The sequence below is a fragment of the Rattus norvegicus genome, chromosome 19 (genome assembly GCF_036323735.1).
Source record: "Rattus norvegicus strain BN/NHsdMcwi chromosome 19, GRCr8, whole genome shotgun sequence".
Classification (NCBI taxonomy): domain Eukaryota; kingdom Metazoa; phylum Chordata; class Mammalia; order Rodentia; family Muridae; genus Rattus; species Rattus norvegicus.
The window spans coordinates 32,132,502-32,147,501 of record NC_086037.1 but is presented as its reverse complement, the minus strand read 5'-3'; the positions used below and the strand labels follow the sequence as shown (position 1 = coordinate 32,147,501).

General features: G+C 42.1%; 1 protein-coding gene and 1 pseudogene across 14 annotated transcripts in view; one reads left to right on the top strand and one right to left on the bottom strand.

Moving 5' to 3' along the window:
• Chd9 (chromodomain helicase DNA binding protein 9) overlaps window positions 1-15,000 on the top strand; it is a 223,110-nt gene that overhangs the window by 189,987 nt on the left and 18,123 nt on the right. For 11 of the 14 annotated variants that reach the window (XM_063278586.1, XM_039098055.2, XM_039098054.2 and 8 more), the window contains 7 exons: window positions 944-986; window positions 2,276-2,495; window positions 5,926-6,128; window positions 8,711-9,613; window positions 10,325-10,497; window positions 11,475-11,747; window positions 12,852-13,020. In XM_063278586.1, coding sequence (XP_063134656.1) covers window positions 944-986; window positions 2,276-2,495; window positions 5,926-6,128; window positions 8,711-9,613; window positions 10,325-10,497; window positions 11,475-11,747; window positions 12,852-13,020 — 1,984 coding nt within the window. The remainder of the gene's footprint in view (window positions 1-943; window positions 987-2,275; window positions 2,496-5,925; window positions 6,129-8,710; window positions 9,614-10,324; window positions 10,498-11,474; window positions 11,748-12,851; window positions 13,021-15,000) is intronic. The other 3 variants (XM_039098062.2, XM_039098064.2, XM_039098060.2) reach the window with 2 other exon arrangements.
• The window catches only part of LOC108348876 (U1 small nuclear ribonucleoprotein C pseudogene), a 3,066-nt pseudogene continuing 2,543 nt past the window's right edge, over window positions 14,478-15,000 (bottom strand).

The window sequence follows — 15,000 nt, the reverse complement described above, 5'->3', positions numbered from 1 at the left end:
TAAAAGTTGAGAAGTGCAGTAGCACGATTGTGCCTGCCGTCTGCCAAGCAGACATTCCAAAGGAATATGGCTGTTGTGCAGAAGGGGCACTATTTGAATGAGGTGCCAGTTGAAAAGACATGACCTTTAGTATTAGGGGAATGAAGTTCACATCTGGATACATCTGTAGGTGCTCCAAAGGTAATCAGAGCAAACAAGACTCCCGCGGGGGTGGGTTACCCTGCTTCCCCAGCAGTAAGAATGGGGTTCTTGGAATCAACTGCCAATGTAAATGGAAGGCAGCACAGGGACGTTCAGTAGAACTGTTCCATTGTTGGGTAAAAGCTGAGTCCACACACACAGCTCAGACTGAAGAAAGATGGACCGTTTGGCACACAGGAATTAGAGTACATCTTTTAGGCAATGTACAGACTGTGAAAAGCAGCTCAACGGTAAAACACAAGGCAGCTCAGGGCTAAAGAGGACCAGAGGAGGGGAACTGGCTTCCTCCTATAGAAGGGACTAGTGCCTGATTTAAAATATAGAGGTTCTAGGGAGAAACGGTAAGTGTGAGAGTTCAGCCAAGAAGTTGTGTTTTGTTTTTGCTAAACGGACTGGACCAAAATCTTAGTTCACTTAGTTCCTGGGTTACTTCACAGGTCAGGTGTGTTGAGAAAGGTGTTGAAAGAGAGGTCTCTTATAAAGAAGTAGAGAGGTCTCTTATAAAGAAGTAGAGAGGTCTCTTATAAAGAAGTAGAGAGGTCTCTTATAAAGCAGTAGAGAGGTCTCTTATAAAGAAGTAGAGAGGTCTCTTATAAAGAAGTAGAGAGGTCTCTTATAAAGAAGTAGAGAGGTCTCTTATAAAGAAGTTTTGTTTTCTGTGGTTTGTTGTTGTTTTGTTTTGTTTTTTGCTTTTTAAATTCTAATCCAGTTACTTTGTGACAAATGTCTGTCTCTTTTAAAGGATGACGTTTCTTCCCCGGGAGATCTGGTCATAGCAGATGGAGGTAGGCTGCACTTCTTCCCTTAGCAGAGCTGTGAATGGATTCACATCCTCATGAACACATCACATTTTTGTATATAATTTGCATAGAAACTTGCCCTGGGAATGTAACAGTACTGTTAGGTTTTGCGAAGCCTTGACTTATAGACTAGACACTGTTGACTGTAGCTTGGTTAAATCATTAAATATTAGTGCAATAATAATGCATTTAATTTCTTATTACTTCCTGATGTGCATCAGGGAACAGCCTTACTCTTACTCACAAAGCCAGCCGAGCAGGTTCTGCTTTGACTGATGTTTTGGTTTTGTGGTGTTTTGCTGGGATTTTTAGGGTAATTGTGTTTTTAGACAGGGTCTCCTGTCACCCAGACCGACCTTAAACTTACTACATAGCTAAAGATGACACTAAGTATCTGATCTTCCCAAGAGCCAGGGTTGCAGCATATCTCATCTCGGCCATACACGGCTGGCGATAACAGACCCAGGGCTTCATGCTTGGCTAGGCAACCACGCTTCCAACTGAGCTATATTCCCAGTCTTCAGTGGATTTTTAAATTTTCTACCTAATGGCTTTAAAAATGCTTTGATTACAAATTAATATAAATTCAATAGATAATTTTATGTTCCCTGGGTTTGCAGTATGAAGTGTCCCATTGATTTCTGTTTGGCTTTTAATTAATTTACTTATGTCATTGAATAGCCATATCATGCAAGGCAGCATGATATATTAGGCCTGGAATTCCAAGAGTTGTATTTTCTATGCAAGAAAAATTCTGTTCAAATAGGTAACATCCTGACTCCATTTCCATCATACCCCTCTTACTGTGAGTAACTCTTATCTTGCAGTGCTTTTTTTTTTTCTTTTTTTTTTTCTTTTCTTTTTTTCGGAGCTGGGGACCGAACCCAGGGCCTTGCACTTGCTAGGCAAGCGCTCTACCACTGAACCAAATCCCCAGCCCCCTCTTGCAATGCTTTTTAAGGCTATCAACTTTTTTTTTTTCTTTTGAGACAAGGTCTCACTCACTATGTAGCCCTGGTTGTCCTGGAACTCACTCTATAGACCAAGCTGGTCTTAACCTCAGAGATCTGCCTGTCTGTGTCCTGAGTGCTAGGGTTAAAGGTGTGTGTTACCAGACCCAGCAGCTCTATTTTATGGAGAAAGATTCAGTTGGTTTACTTCCTATAATCAGAAAGAAAGAAAGTAATGAATAGAAAGTTTCATTTTTTGTGAGTGTCATACAGTATCTGCTTAGGTTGTATCACTGTTACTAACGTAAGTTTCCTTAAACACAGAGGGTCAGTTGATGGAAGGGGACAAAGTGTACTGGCCTACCCCATCAGCTCTGACCACACGGCTGAGACGCCTCATCACTGCGTACCAGCGAACCAATAAAAACAGACACATCCAGCAAGCACAGCCAACCTTCTCAGTGCCTGCCAGTGTCATGCAGCCTCTTTATGAAGAAGCAGCCCTGAACCCTAAAATGGCAGCCAAGATAGAAAGACAGCAGAGGTAAGACCATAGCAGTTTTAATGTACAGTATCTACGGATGTGTGTTCATTTGGAAGATTATGAAGTTGTTCGATTGTGATCCTAATAGTCAAAACAAAAGGCTCACATATATATATATATATATATATATATATGCATGCATATACTCATTCACTGACAAAAGCAGAATTATGAAAAAACTAACAAAGATTATTGTCTTATGTTTGCAATTCATATTTCATCAGCGTTGTCATTTCTACTAACATTGAAATATTAAGAATAAAGGCATAGATAAAATTTCTTTATACAATTTTAAATTGTATAAAAATTTAAATTTTAAATAGATCTAAAACTTAAATTATAATAAATAGAGCCTTGTCAATCTTCCTTTACATTAAAACATTTATAAAATTTAAAAATGAAAGGAAAGCAATCCACCTCTCCTCTGTAAAAGGGTGAGTTGTTGCAGCTACTGTTGTGGAAGGCAGAGTGGGAGACATTACAACAGGGAGTCGGACTCTCTGGAGACTGAGACAGGCACAGTGCTGTGAGTCTGAGGCCAGCCTGGTCTAAAAGGGAGTTATAGGAGAGTCAGGACTGTGTAGAGAGGCACTATCTTTAAAACAAAGCAAGACAGGGAAGTTTCTCAACCACAAAGTTCCCACTTCTTTCCTTAAAATATCTTTCCAGGGTTTATTCATGTATGTTTATTTGTGTGCATGTTTTACCTACGTGTGTGTATGTGTCTGTGCCTGATGCCTCAGGAGGTCAGAAGGGGAAGAAGCACTTTACACACTGAGGTAGTGATAGCTGTTTAACTGTCTATTGTGTGGAAATTCTAGAATTTACAGAACTGTTCCCTTGTCGGTAGATACTAAGTTGATTTCTTTTTCACTCTGGTATACAGCACCTAAGGGGTTTTTTTAAGTTGTTTTTTATATTCGCACAAACAAATATATCCTACAAACTAACCAATGATTAAAGTGTAAAACTTCTCTTTGTGGTATGCTCCATCAGTTGCCAAGATATATAATAAACTGTCGATTGATAGATGTTGCCGACTTCTTAAAGTCTGTTCTCATCAGTTACAAAATATCATTCCACCACCTTCCTATGGCAAAAACTATCACAGAACCAGCCTAGTCTAGACTTAAGGGAAGAGAAGCAGATGCCATCTCCACTGGTAATCAATTGTTGTTACCATTAATGTCCTCTGTGCCCACCCCGTAGTCTGTTAGATGTTGATTCATTTTCCTAAAATGATGTTTTCATGACATCTGATTGCTTACTGTTTTATATAAGTAGAAAATGTTATGCCCTGAAGTCTAAGTTCAAAGACTATTACAATTAGGTTTGGGCTTTTTAAAGATTTAGTTATTTTTTTAAAGATTTCTTCTGATTACTATTAACTTTGTGGGTATGTCCAGGGGAATGTAGGTACCTTAAGAAGCAAGGAGTGTTGGATCCCCTTGGAGCTGGGGTAAAGGCATTTGTGAGCCACCTAATATGGGTGCTGGGAGTCAAAGTTGGGTCCTTTGGAAGTGCTATTCACCACTAAGCCATCTCTAGCCCCTAGTATTATTTTTTACATGTATTGCATGATTGTCTGTGCACCATGTGATACAGTGCCCACATGGGCCAGAAGAGGGCATCAGATCCCCTGGAACTGGAATGGAAGCTGTGTTCTCTATGAAAGCAGTCAGTGCTCTGACCCCGTGAGCCCCCTTCTGCTATGCTTGACTTTGCATTTCTAACTTTACGACAACTTCCTCTCGCCAAGAATGCCCTGCTTAGTTTTAGTCCCCAGTTTGTCTTTGTCTCTATTACCTGAAGGCCCCTCATTGTCTGGTCTGTAGCACAGCCCATGTGACCTGTTCAACTAGGTTATTAATAGGTATTGGATAACATCATCTTCTCCCTTTTCTGTGCTCAATAGCATTTACTTAACTAACTAAGCCACTACCACAATAGAATACGAGATTTTATGATGGCATATGTTCTCTATGTCTTCTTTTCAGTTGCAATTTTTGTGATGATAATCACTATTAATTTTAATGTTTATTTCTGTTCTGAATAATCTTTAGTAGGTCCTTCATCCCCAGTGCATTCTTTACACCCAGGTCTGTAATCCATGACTCAATTAGTTTCTCAGGCTATATTTTACATTATAGCTATATCACCCCCGCCCTTAATGTGTCTCAGAGTTTTGTCTACAAATATGTATATACACCATGAGTGTGTCTGGTGCCCACAGATGTCAGAAGGCAACATTGGATCAAAATTATACATGATTGTGAGCTGCTATGTGGGTGTTGGGACCTGAACCCAGGTCCTCTGCAAGAGCAAACGCGCTCTGACTGTTGAGTAACTTTCTAGCTCCCACAGTAAACGTCTCACATAGGTTCTGAGAATTGAACATTATGAGCATGGATGTGTGACTACGGGAAAGTGAGCCTTTAACATTTTTCAAAAGCCTTTGCCATTTTTTTCGTTAACACAGAAGTTGAATGAGCTTAGCAAGGGCACTAATGTGCAGATGTGTGCTGTATGAAGATGTGTGAGTGTGAGCTAAGCAAGGGCACTAGTGTGCAGATGTGTGCTGTGTGAAAATGTGCGAGTGTGACGGAAGCACACCCTCTGTGCGTCAGGAGCCCCCTCTGAAAAGAGCTCACATTCTGGGCCCTGGAGCTTTGTAATTAGGCCCCAGCTCCACTCTGCTCCCTCTCAATAGAAGCTCTGTCTGTCGATCTAAAATACTTGTCAGCCCCTTGAGGTGCAGAATACCTCCTGTTTTACGTACTCCACGCCTCTCCCTCCACCCTCGTTGTAACCTTGTCCCATCTTACTCTCCAGCATGCCACCGCTCACCCATGATAAACTTGGGGGTTGGGTTTTGGTGTTGTTGTTGTTGTTTGCTTTTTACATTATTTTATGTGTGTGTGTGTGTGTGTGTGTGTGTGTGTGTGTGTGTGTGTGTGTACAGGCATCGGAGAACAGCTTGCAAGGGTCTCTTCATTTTGCACCATCTGTATCCTAGAGCAGATTTGGTGGCAAACACAAAACACTTCTTTATCTTCTTGATCATTAATGGTTTTCTTGATCACTCAAGTCTGTCTTCTCTGGCCTCCTAAAATTCTTTCTGTAACACATGCAACAGTAAATAGTATTGCATACTGCAAATGTGTCTAAAAACACTTTAATTTTACTTCAGGACAGGGTCATATAATTTTGTATGCTATGCGTATTTTTTTCTCATCTAGTAAGTAATGCAGAAGCCACTTGGCAATGACTGAAGGAACAGTTAAATTATATTTCAAGGCTAAAATCTGGCTTTAATCCTGTCAGGCATTAAGTACTATAAGCGTTTTAAATCTGTGTTATAGTCATTATTTTCACCATTAATATTCTAGTGATGTGCATGTATTTTTTATCTCAATCTGATTCAATGTAGATGGACAAGGAGAGAAGAAGCTGACTTTTATAGAGTTGTGTCTACATTTGGAGTAGTTTTTGACCCAGACAGAGGACAGTTTGATTGGACAAAATTCCGAGCTCTGGCTCGGCTGCACAAGAAAACCGATAACAGTCTGGAGAAGTACTTGTGTGCATTCATGGCCATGTGTCGGAGGGTCTGTCGTCTTCCTTCCAAAGAAGGTGTGTATAACGTCCCCCTTATAAATCAAAGAAAAATATTAAATTTAAGAAATTATAAGTTTTTAGAACTGTAAACAAGTTATGTTGCTAAGACTCCTGTTCCCTGGACCTAATTGCCACAGTGAGATAAAGAGAGAAGATGCCCACCAAACTTGAAGAAAACAACTTTTTTAATTCTAGCATTAGCTGGGCAGGGGCAGGTGGATCTCTGAGTTCAAGGCCACTTGGTCTACATAATAAGTTTTTGGCCAATCAGGGCTATGTAGAGAGGTCTTCTCTCTAACAAAAACCAAAAAGAAAATAAATTGTGCTGTTTCAAGAAAGCATTGCTCCCTTGTGGCGAGCCATTGCCTCTGGCTCTGACGGTCGTTCCAGTCCTCCTGGCTGTAACGTTGTGTGTAAGACCTGTGCAAACTCAAGGAAGAACCCCAATACGGAGAGGGGGATCAGCTAAGGAGCTTTGAACAGTCAAGTTTCCTTTAAGGAAGTGGCCCCAGTAGGTCCCCTGTGCTCCAGTGGCTGACCACACAACCAAGAGCATGGGTACCACAAACCGAACGTGACAGGTTTAGATAAAATAGGACACAAAATTGGATGGATACAAAAGCAAGGGTGGATCCGGGTTTGTGTTTTTGCTTTTTTTTTTTTTCCTACAAGATCTACTGCCAGTTTGCCAAATGATGTAGCAAATCTCCTGATTATCTAGTGTCAGGAAATCCAGGGTGGTTTCAGTCTGCTTTATTGACATGTATAACGTAGAACTAAATAAATAGTTATCCTGTGCTCCTCGGAAATAATGGCAAGGAAAACAAATTGCCTTTTTTAAGTTCAGATACAGTTCAGCCTCCCGAATGCTATGCTATGCTATCTGAGTTTGGATTTTACCAGGGTTTTTTTCACCCCTGTACATTTCTGGGGGAAGGAGGTTGATGCTTGTCTGGGACAGGGTCTTGCCATGTAGCCTGTCTGGCCTTGTCCCCACTTGTAATGCAACTTGCCTTGGGTCACAGTCCTTCCACTGTGGGATGATAGGCATCTCTCCCCCATTTGACTTCTCTGATGTACGTTTGTGTTCTAGGGCACCCATTTGGTACTTGAGTCTTCTCACTGTTCCTCATCATAAAGGACCTAAATATCATAAGTAATTTTGCCATATTTCCTTCTGTTCCAATTTAAGTTTTGATCAGACAATGTATCATTTCTTTTCTTTCTTTTTTTTTTTGAAACAAGGTCTTGATTGGCACACAATGCCAGCCTCTGTCTCACAGAGATGCACCTGCCTCTGCCTCCACAGTGCCAGGATTGTCACCCGTGTGTCACCATGCCCACTTGGTTGCAGGTTTTGATGCTGTGTTTGTTAATAATGTCGTAAGGTTTTTGCTGTCAGGGTGGTACTCATCTGGGTCACTAAGTCAACACAGTTTATGATTATATTTTTCTACTTTATGTTTTCCCACATAATTAACAAATAACTTGGAATCTCACAAATCCTATTTCTGCTCAAATTTTCAAAAGTCTACTTGTGGGCTGGCAAGATGACTCTGGTTGAGAACACTGGCTGCTCCTTTGGGGGACTCAGGTTTGATTCCCAGCACCCACACAGTGTCCAACAAACATCAGTAACTCCAGTTTTCAGGAAACCCATCATCCTCTTCTGGCCCTTTTGGCAGTAAGCACACACATGGTTGCACGCATGTGCAAGCAGGCAAAAAACTCCAGATGCATAGAATAAAAAATCAAAAAATCAACCTGCTGTTTTTAGTGCCTTCTATGTACTCCGTCTTGTGTGCAGTAGATTCTCTGTGAGATTCCGTGAGGAAGAAGTCGTCCTCATTTGGAGTCAGTTATAGATGTAACCTATAAATTATAAACCCAACACTTTATTTTTGTTCAAACTTTATGCATGTTTTTGTTGTGAGTTCCAGGTTGGTTCTTGCATTAGTGTGATAGCACATTATCTTTTAAGTGATTTCCAAGAGCCATTAACTGGATTCAAAAGGTAGGACCACATCAAAACAAACGTACCGTGATCTAATGCTGAAGCCAAGCTCGTTTCCCTAGTAATTTGTGTGATGTTTGGCTGACAGACCGTTTTCCCTCAAACGTTAAAAATTCTGTTGTTGCCAGGCATGGTGGTACATATGGGTTGGCAGAGGCAGGTGGATCTCTAAGTTTGAGGCTGAGTTCCAGGACAGCCAGGGATAGACAAAGACCCTGGCCAAAAAACAAAACAAACAAACAAACTGTCTTTGTAACCTAAGTTACCTTATGCACTATAAGATGTGCTAGATTTCATTTGTTTATTGGGAATCACTGAACCATTCTAGATGTATTTATAAGTAAGCTTAGAGAAGTTCTTAAAAATAAATTCCTATTCACGGCAATATACTTCTGAAATGATCATGTTAGTCATTTTAAAATACAAATATTTTATGTTTCATAATTTTAGTAATTTTAAAAATAATTTTTACATTTACAGTACTAGAAATTATAATGATGTATAGAGGCTTTTAAAGTTACCTTGTGTGAAATCTCCCTAACACATTTTTGAGATTAATATTTTGGTCCTTGTTTTGATATAGAATTGGTCGATCCAAATATTTTTATTCAACCAATCACAGAAGAACGAGCTTCTAGGACATTGTATCGCATTGAACTTCTTAGAAAAGTGCGGGAGCAGGCCCTTCGCCACCCACAGTTGTTTGAACGCTTGAAGCTTTGCCATCCGAATCCAGACTTACCTATCTGGTGGGAATGCGGCTCTCATGATAGGGATTTGCTTATTGGTGCTGCCAAACATGGAGTCAGCCGGACCGACTATCACATTCTGCGTGACCCTGAGCTCTCATTTATGGCTGCTCAGAGGAGCTACAGTCAGAGCAAGGTGACTCACTCAAGGACTTCCACCCCACTGTTACAGCAATACCAAGTAGTACTTTCTGCTTCTCCTCTTACCTCTTCGCCTAGACTGCTAGGTGCTAAAGGGCCTCTTGTAGAGGACGTGAGAGTTAAGAGTGAAAGCCTTGCAGAAGAGCCCCAGTCCTCTGAAGAAGAATCTATGTCTTCTATGGAAACAAGGACACGAGTTAAATCTGAGCCTGTAAGTCCAAAGAACGGTGTTTTATCACAGGCTCCTGGAGAACAGAAATCTGGTGGGAAAAGTGAAACAGACAGACGCATGGTTGCAGCCAGAACAGAACCCCTAACTCCAAATCCAGCTTCTAAGAAACAGAGAGTCCACAAAAGAGGGTCAGAATCCAGTTCTGATTCTGACTCTGACTCTGAGCGCTCATCGTGTTCTTCCAGATCCTCCTCCTCCTCTTCTTCCTCCTCTTGTTCACACTCTCGATCAGGCTCTAGCTCTTCTTCATCCTCATCTTGTTCTTCGGCATCCTCCTCTTCCTCCTCATCCTCCTCCTCGTCATCATCATCTTCTTCATCATCATCCGAAGAAAGTGACAGTGAAGAAGAGGTCCAAAAGCGAGGTACATGCACACATTTGTTATCTTTATGACAGCTTTTCAAATGAAAACGCATAGAACTTGCTCGAAATAGCTGACGCATGCTTAAACTCATAAGCTTAAGTTTTGGGCTTATCACTTTTCTTGGAAAATCATGATTGAGGAATCTGGAGTTACACAATCCCTATTCTGTGGTCAAGCATTGCCCAGTAGATCAGTGGAATGGGGAGTTTGAGTTTTATATAACAGCTTGTCTTCTTTGTGATTGCCTTAAATTTACTGCTGTCCCCAGAACAAGTTTATTATGAACAAATAAAGAATGTTTATAGCAAATTCCAGGAACCTTAGATTAAATAGACAAACGAGTATCTATCGCACCATGCTTGTCACCAGTCCGTAGAAGGACAATGTACAGTAAGAACGAGGCCTCCCGGCAGAGCGGTGGCAGCATCTGGTGGCCCTTTCCTGGGGTGTGTTTGCAGCAGCAGCAGCTCAGGTACAAGAACCAAGCCACACCAGGCTTGGCCAGGGGCCACTGTGGCCTACAGAGCCTCATTGTCCACTGGAGCTGGAGTTCCTTGTCACAGCTCTGTAGTAAGACTTCCAGGGCTATGACAGTGAGCATGCCCACGGCTAAGTGTTATCTTATTTGGAGAACTGAGAAATGTAAGGAATTGCGTAGGACTGTAATAGTATGCATGTAGATTGTAAAAGGTGACTGTGACTTGTCCTTAGAAGGTACGCCTCACGCGAAAGCCTATGACGAGGAAAGTGTCGCGTCACTGAGCGCTACCCAGGACGAAACCCAGGACGGAACCCAGGACAGCTTCCAGGCAAGCAATGGAGCACCAGAGTCCGCGCACTTGTTACAGGGCGGATATATGCTGGCAGCCTCATACTGGCCGAAGGTAAAAGGAGAGGTTATTGCTTTTTATGACTAGCTTTGGTGGTAGACATTCTTTTCTCTTTGGGTTTTTGGTTTTGTTGTTGTGGTGGTGGTTTTGTTTTGTTTTGATTTGATTTTTTCCTAGACCAAGTCTTAGTGTATGGCTCTGGCAGTCAGACTGGCCTCATACTCACAGACATTTGCCTCTCTGCCTCTGCCTCTGGAGCTCTGGGATTAAAGATGTGCACCACCACATCTGGCCTAATGGTGGATAGTCTTACATGAAAAAATAGGTCACAATAAATTTATGATGACATTTTGGTATTTCCATGAAAAGCATAAATTATTTCTGCCTATTAAATGAGTTATATCTACACGTGGATGCTTCTCAATGTAACTTTAGAGCGTTTAGAATGAAGGACAGTGAATGCTTTTTGAAGTTGTGACCTACCAAAAAGTTCATTGTAAATAGATACTTTCAGTGGTACAAGCAGCCACATCTGGATTACTGTGGTCCCCATGTGGACTAGACTAGTCAGGGTCTTTGGGAAGGAGGCTGAGAGGTTAGAGATGAAGGAGCCTGTTCTCTCTCTACATGTCTAAGTATTACTTTCGTACCCTGCGTCTGCAGATGCAGCCCCACACGTTCAGAGCCACAGGCTTAACTGGCTCTTGTGGTTCACACATATATTACATTTCTATAATTCAAACAATTGGGAGGATCCTTGGGCTATTAAGGACAGCCTAAAATACATAACACTTAATTGAAGGAATAAACTATTAAAATAATAAATATATCTTTGTGGTATAACTCTTTTGAACATCACCAAAGGGAATTTGCACTTACATAATATACAGAATTACAATACATATGAGAATGTATAAGCATACTACACACACGGTTATACCTGACTTAAACCATCAAAGCTCTTAGATTGTTTGCTCTAACAGTCTGGCTTAATTACTAAAAGAATACCTTGGTGTTACCTGCTTTTCTAGGACCGGGTAATGATCAACCGCTTGGACAGTATTTGTCAAACAGTTCTGAAAGGGAAGTGGCCGTCAGCTAGAAGACATTATGATGCTAACACAGTGGCGTCTTTCTATACCACAAAACTGCTGGACAGTCCCGGAGCAGCTACAGAATACAGCGAGCCCAGTGTCCCCACGCCCCCAGCTGTGGCTGTCAAAGAAGAGCATGAACAGTCACCACAGATGTCAAAGGTGAAGAAGCATGTACGAGAAAAGGAGTTTACAGTGAAAATCAAAGACGTATGTGCATTTTTATTGCCCTAGGGCCTGGTTGCGATTGCGGTGTGCAGCATGCTTTTCTGCAATGGCCGCCTGCTCTCTCTCCTTCCTTCCTTCCTTCCTTCCTCCTTCACGTACTTGTCTCAGGGTATTGCATTGCCTCCTCCTTGTATCTAGGTGTTCAAGTTGAGCATCCCACTAAGGGCCATCACTAAGTAGTAGGTGTTCAAGTTGAGCATCCACTAGGGGCCATCACTAAGTAGTAGGTGTTCAAGTTGAGCATCCCACTAAGGGGCCATCACTAAGTAGTAGGTGTTCAAGTTGAGCATCTCACTAAGGGGCCATCACTAAGTAGTAGGTGTTCAAGTTGAGCATCCCACTAAGGGGCCATCACTAAGTAGTAGGTGTTCAAGTTGAGCATCCCACTAAGGGGCCATCACTAAGTAGTAGGTGTTCAAGTTGAGCATCCCACTAAGGGGCCATCACTAAGTAGGCTTCTCTCCTGAGAACAGTTCTGAATACGGTGTTTCCTGAACAATGTGACTGTTTCTGTACTGGCCTTTTTAATATTTATGTGGTATATCAATGTACTTTCCCTCTCAAACATTTAATGTGCCCCATTATTAAGAATGTTTATTTTAATATGTTCTTTGAAGTTTAATTATTTGCTGTCTAAAATAAATCTGAGGTTTACTGTGGAGTACACATATATACCATGGCCCTTTAAAGGCTGAGAAGCAGGGAGAAAGGGAAGGCAACTTGAAGACACATAGGAAGGCCATACTTCATACCAGTCTATATGTGTATGTGTGGGTGATGCCACTAAAAATGTCACAAGCGATGTACCTAGGGTGTCTGTCTGCCCCTGAAAAGTTTGAGTTCTGTACCTCCCACATGAAAAACTTTGGTTAGTAGCCACGGACGTGATGAGTGTGCACGGACGTGATGAGTGTGCACGGACGTGATGAGTGTGCTCCTGCTGATTTGTGAACAGGACCCACAGGACTATCAGGGGTTTTTGCCTTCACTCTTTCTAAGTAAAATATTTTTCTTGATATCCTATAGTAAGGTTTTGGTAACATTTTCTGTCTTGATAATGGTTTTAAATTCTTTCTTTTTTAATAGGAAGGTGGTTTGAAGTTGACATTTCAGAAGCAGGGACTTGCCCAGAAAAGGCCGTTTGATGGTGAAGATGGTGCCGTGGGCCAGCAGCAGTGCCTCCCCCGGCCTCGGGAGCTGCAGAGCACATCGGAGACCAGCGTTGTGAACACCTCCAAGTCTATCCCAGCATCAGGTAAACGTGACTCGGTGTCATCAAGGTGTTCCTGCCTTTGCCAAATAACCTTCTATACACATTTGAAATAAAACATATGTACTCTTTAGTGTTAGGGACCTCTTTAACGCCTACAAAGCAGTCAGCATCATATTAAATATTATTTCCTGGGATGTGTACGTGTGATTTGTATTATGTCTCTGTCTCTCTCTGTCTCTCTCTCTGTCTCTTTGTGTGTGTATGTCTGTGTTTGTCTACCTGTCTGCCTGCCTGTGTCTGTGTCTCTGTGTCTGTCTGTGTCTCTACATCTCGTGTGCGTGCGTGCGTGCGTGCGTGCGTGCGTGCGTGTGTGTGTTCTGGAGATCGCACAGGACTTCATGTATGCTTAGCCCATCACTGTAACTCTGAAGTGCACCACCAGCCCTGTTGAACTTTAGTATGACATTTTGAATTATAGCAGTTTAGTTTGAGAAGGTTCAGTATTTGAATGGAGATACCATCCTGTCCAGTAGCTTTTAACAGATAAAAGTTAGAGTAGCATTTCGGTAAGACAGTATATTCCGTGCTTCAAACAGTAATTTAAGTCCCATGATAGTGGTTGTTAGTAGAAGACTTGAGAGGGTTTGGAGACACTTTGAGATGGCCAAGCAGACATGACACAGGAGTTATTTCTGACTAGTCTCTTCAGTTTCCACAGACCCTTTCAAGACAAGACCTCTTCCACTTCAGATAACCCTTCTTATGCCAAGTTTCAGAAAAATATCTTCTAATTCAGAAGTGCATTTTCCCTGATCTGTTTGTTTCTTCTCTCAGTGACTGGAATTCTACCTCTTAAAGCACTGTAGACTTAGCTTTGCCCCTCCAATGTCTGCATGGTAAACCACAGCATTTCTAAAACTATTACTATATTAGTATATTTTTCCCTTGAGTCTATTTCTTCTAACCTTTCTGGCCACTTGAATCAACACATTTACACACGCGCGCGCGCGCGCACACACACACACACACACACACACACACACACACACACACACACACACACGCACGCACGCAAAGCAACATACCCGTAAGATGAAAATTAATAACTCTAAAATGTTTTAAATTCAACCTGGTTTGGGGTTGGGGATTTAGCTCAGTGGTAGAGTGCTTGCCTAGGAAGCGCAAGGCCCTGGGTTCAGTCCCCAGCTCCGAAAAAAAGAACCCCCCCAAAAAAAAATCAACCTGGTTTTGTCTTGTCTGGCTGCCTTCTACCTGTATTCTTCTTAGACTGTCAAGAATTAAGAATGATGTTTAAGATCATTTGAGTCTCGGGAATATTCACCACCATGTACTTACCCCCAAAACACTGATTTCCAATGAAAGAAAATGAATGGGTTGAATTTTCTTTTCTTTTTTTTTTTCTTTTTTTCTTTTTTTTTTTTTTTAACTAAAAGGGCTGACGACTTTATTTTCACATTTCATGATATAAGTGAGAACTGCTCTTTTTTGTGCTTCTCCCTCTGAAGCGTTCTCTCTGTCTGGAAGGGAAGTTCCTTGTCATGCATCTACTGAACACTCAGCTCAGCACCAAGGTCTCCTGGTGATGAAAACAGAAATACAAAATGATAAAGAGCGCTTCTGCTCCTATCCGTCTCGCTGGGTCATGCCGGGCCATGTGGGCACCATCATAGGACGGGCAGGAGGTCTCACCGTTGGAGACCTGGGCATCATGGGCCTGTGGCCTCCCATGGGTGGTCGAATCCCAGGAGGAGGAGAGCCCATCATTGGCATCACGGAAGGCCTCCCATGTGGGGTGCAGACACCATGCCAGGTCAAGGAGGACCTGGGAGACTAGGGGGAGGTGGAATCATGGCCTCTGCAGGCGGAGGAGCAGAGAATGGAGCTGGAGGGATCTTTCCTGCTGAAACGCAGCAGTTGTTTTGTCAGTCAGGCTCTGGGCCTGCTCCTCCATCCATTTCTGGTAACAGTGTTTCACATTCTCTTTGTGTTTCCCACCACGGC